The sequence below is a fragment of the Gracilinanus agilis genome, chromosome 3, assembly GCF_016433145.1.
Source record: "Gracilinanus agilis isolate LMUSP501 chromosome 3, AgileGrace, whole genome shotgun sequence".
NCBI classification, from domain to species: domain Eukaryota; kingdom Metazoa; phylum Chordata; class Mammalia; order Didelphimorphia; family Didelphidae; genus Gracilinanus; species Gracilinanus agilis.
In genome coordinates, this window is record NC_058132.1 from 8,109,289 (window position 1) to 8,111,888 (window position 2,600).

The 2,600-nt window shown below is 67.3% G+C and overlaps 1 protein-coding gene across 1 annotated transcript in view; it reads right to left on the minus strand.

The window, feature by feature from the left end:
• ZNF865 (zinc finger protein 865) overlaps window positions 1-1,834 on the minus strand; it is a 4,536-nt gene extending 2,702 nt beyond the window's left edge. The window contains exons 1-2 of the mRNA XM_044668426.1: window positions 1,657-1,834; window positions 14-1,176 (exon numbers count right to left, since the gene is read on the minus strand). Coding sequence (XP_044524361.1) covers window positions 14-1,176; window positions 1,657-1,834 — 1,341 coding nt within the window. The remainder of the gene's footprint in view (window positions 1-13; window positions 1,177-1,656) is intronic.
• Window positions 1,835-2,600: the final 766 nt, after the last annotated feature.

Below are 2,600 nucleotides of genomic sequence, written 5' to 3' on the forward strand. Positions count from 1 at the left end.
CCCGCTGGTGGGCCAGGAGGCTGGCCAGCTGGGGGAAGGCCCGGTCACAGCCGCCGCAGCGGTAGGCCGGGGCGCCGGCGGGCCCGTGGCTCTGTTGGTGGCGGCTCAGGCCGGCCGCGGTCTTGAAGGCTTTGCCGCAGGGCGAGCAAGTGAAGGCCGCGGGCTGGGCGGCCTCCTCGAGGCCCGGGCCCGGGCAGGGCTGGTGCTCCAGGAGCAGGCTCTCGCTGGCGAAGGCCAGCTCGCAGCCCCCGCAGCGGTACACCAGCTCCACCGTGGTCTCGGCGGCGGCCAGGAAGAGCTCGGGCACCACGGGCGGGGGCGGCGGGGGCGGAGGGGCCTCGGCGGGCACCGCAGCGGGTGCAGGAGCGGCGGGAGCGGCGTTGTGCGTCTGCAGATGTCGCTGCAGGTAGGCGTCGGAGGCGAAGACCTTCCCGCAGGGCTCGCAGCGGTGGCCGGAGCCGGCCCCGGCCGAGGAGGAGGAGGCGGCGGCGGCGCCGTGGGTGCGCTGGTGCAGCAGCAGGTTGGACGAGTGCGTGAAGGTCTTGGGGCAGGCCGGGCAGCGGAAGGGGCGCTCGCCCGTGTGCACGCGCTGGTGCTGCCGCAGGTTGGTGCTCTGCGTGAAGCTCTTGCCGCACACCCCGCACGGGTAGGGCCGCTCGCCCGTGTGCACGTGCCGGTGCCGCCGCAGGCTGGACGAGTTCTTGAAGGCCTTGGGGCAGTCGGGGCACGGGTAGGGCCGCTCGCCCGTGTGCTGCCGCAGGTGGTACTGGTAGTGCGACGACCACTTGAAGGCCAGGCCGCACTGGGCGCACGTGAAGGCCCGCAGGCCCGTGTGCACGCTGCGGTGGATCTGCAGCAGCGACGAGCGCTTGAAGGCCTTGCCGCAGTCGGGGCACGGGTAGGGCCGCTCGCCGGTGTGCCCGCGCTGGTGGTACAGCAGGGCCGACGAGCCCTTGAAGGCCTTGGGGCAGTCGGGGCACTTGTAGGGCCGCTCGCCGGTGTGGGTCCGCTGGTGGTGGAGCAGCCGCGAAGACCACTTGAAGGACTTCCCGCACTCGCCGCACTCATACTGGGCCGCCGTGGCTGGGGGGGCCCCCGCGGGGGGCGCCGGCGGCTCTCGGGGCCCCTCGGTGTTCGGGGCTGGGGCCATGTCCAGGGGGGAGCCCACCATGGCACCTGCGGGGGGCAGAGGCGGGAGCCGGGTCAGGGGGGACCCCACTGCCCGGCCCTGACTTCATACTGGGGGGAGGCCTGGGGCTGGGACAAGAGCTGCTCCAGGCTTCTTCCTCCAGGGGAAGGGAAAGAGAAGGTGGGATGTAGCCCCCTGGCTGGCCCTGGGACCAGGAACTTCCTTCTGCTCTCTGATTTCCCTGCACCATCCCCAGCCTCAGTTTCCCCTCCACAAATGGGGCCTTTGGTCCTCTGGGCTCTCCTGAACACTCTGGCCCCTTTAAGAATCTGGCAGGTACCTTTAAGAGGCTGGATTATTTTCCTGCCGACTAGAGAAAGTCTGGTGAGGAGACTCCCCTTTAAGAACAGCCGTGGGGCGTCTCGCATAGTCCCGCCCCTTCCGGTCCCATCAGCTACGCCCTTCCAGGTCCCTTTCCTCCATCCCCAACCCCCCCCTTAGGTTTTCTCCCTTCTTTGGTTTCTTACCTGCGGCCCCCGAGGGATAGGAAGCAGGAGTCCCTGAGGCGAGGGATGCCTGGAAGGTGGGAGTTCCGGGAAGGCCGGAGAGGGAGGACCGCCTCCCAAAGGCCCCGGCGCGAGGCAGCCAAGCTTGATCAGCAGCGGCCGCGCACACAAACTGCCTCCCTCGTGCGTCACTACGCATGCGCTAACTTGATTGACTGCCCCGAGGAGTTCTGGGGCCGGTAGTTCCAGCTGCCTACTCCAGCGCGCAGGCGTGATCCCGGATTCCACTCTGTTGAGCCCACCTAAATTGTTAGGCTCCACCTCGTCGCGGGTCGTATTACTGCGCACGCGCACTTTCCCACTGGTGGACGCCGTGGCGCATTTAGAGATTTGTAGTTCTTCATCGCTGCGTCCTTCGCGTCGGCTCGCGTGCTCACTTGCGAGTTATTTTCCCCAGTCTGAAAGCTTGGTTGCCTTAGACGCATGGTTAGCCTGGGCAAGGGGCCATTACGCATGCGCTCCTCTCGCTCGCCTGTGCATTCTGGGATTTGTAGTTCTTGTGAAGCACCATCTAGTCCGTTGGCTCCCAGGGTCGACCTGCTATGAATGTTCATGACCAGGCTCCTGGAGCCCTAGAGGAAGGACAAGTGGTCCTGAGTGCCTTTGAGCGGGCCCCCTCTGGGAGCCTCCCTGCCACTTTCCCAGGACCACTCTCCCCGCATAATTCCCAGCGGTCCAAAGAATTCGGCCCAAAGGGTCCTGGCCCTGCGGGCGGGGCTGTGGGATGAGCTTGGGGGGGGAGGATGGGAGGGGTCTAACATTCCGCCCCCCCCCCCCCCCGCCCCAATACGCATACCACGGTGATGCACCATCCTTGCATCATCCACTGCATCGGAACCCCCTCCCCCACCCACGGGATGCAAACCGCTCCCCCTCCCCGTGGTGCACTAACCGTGCAGGATTCC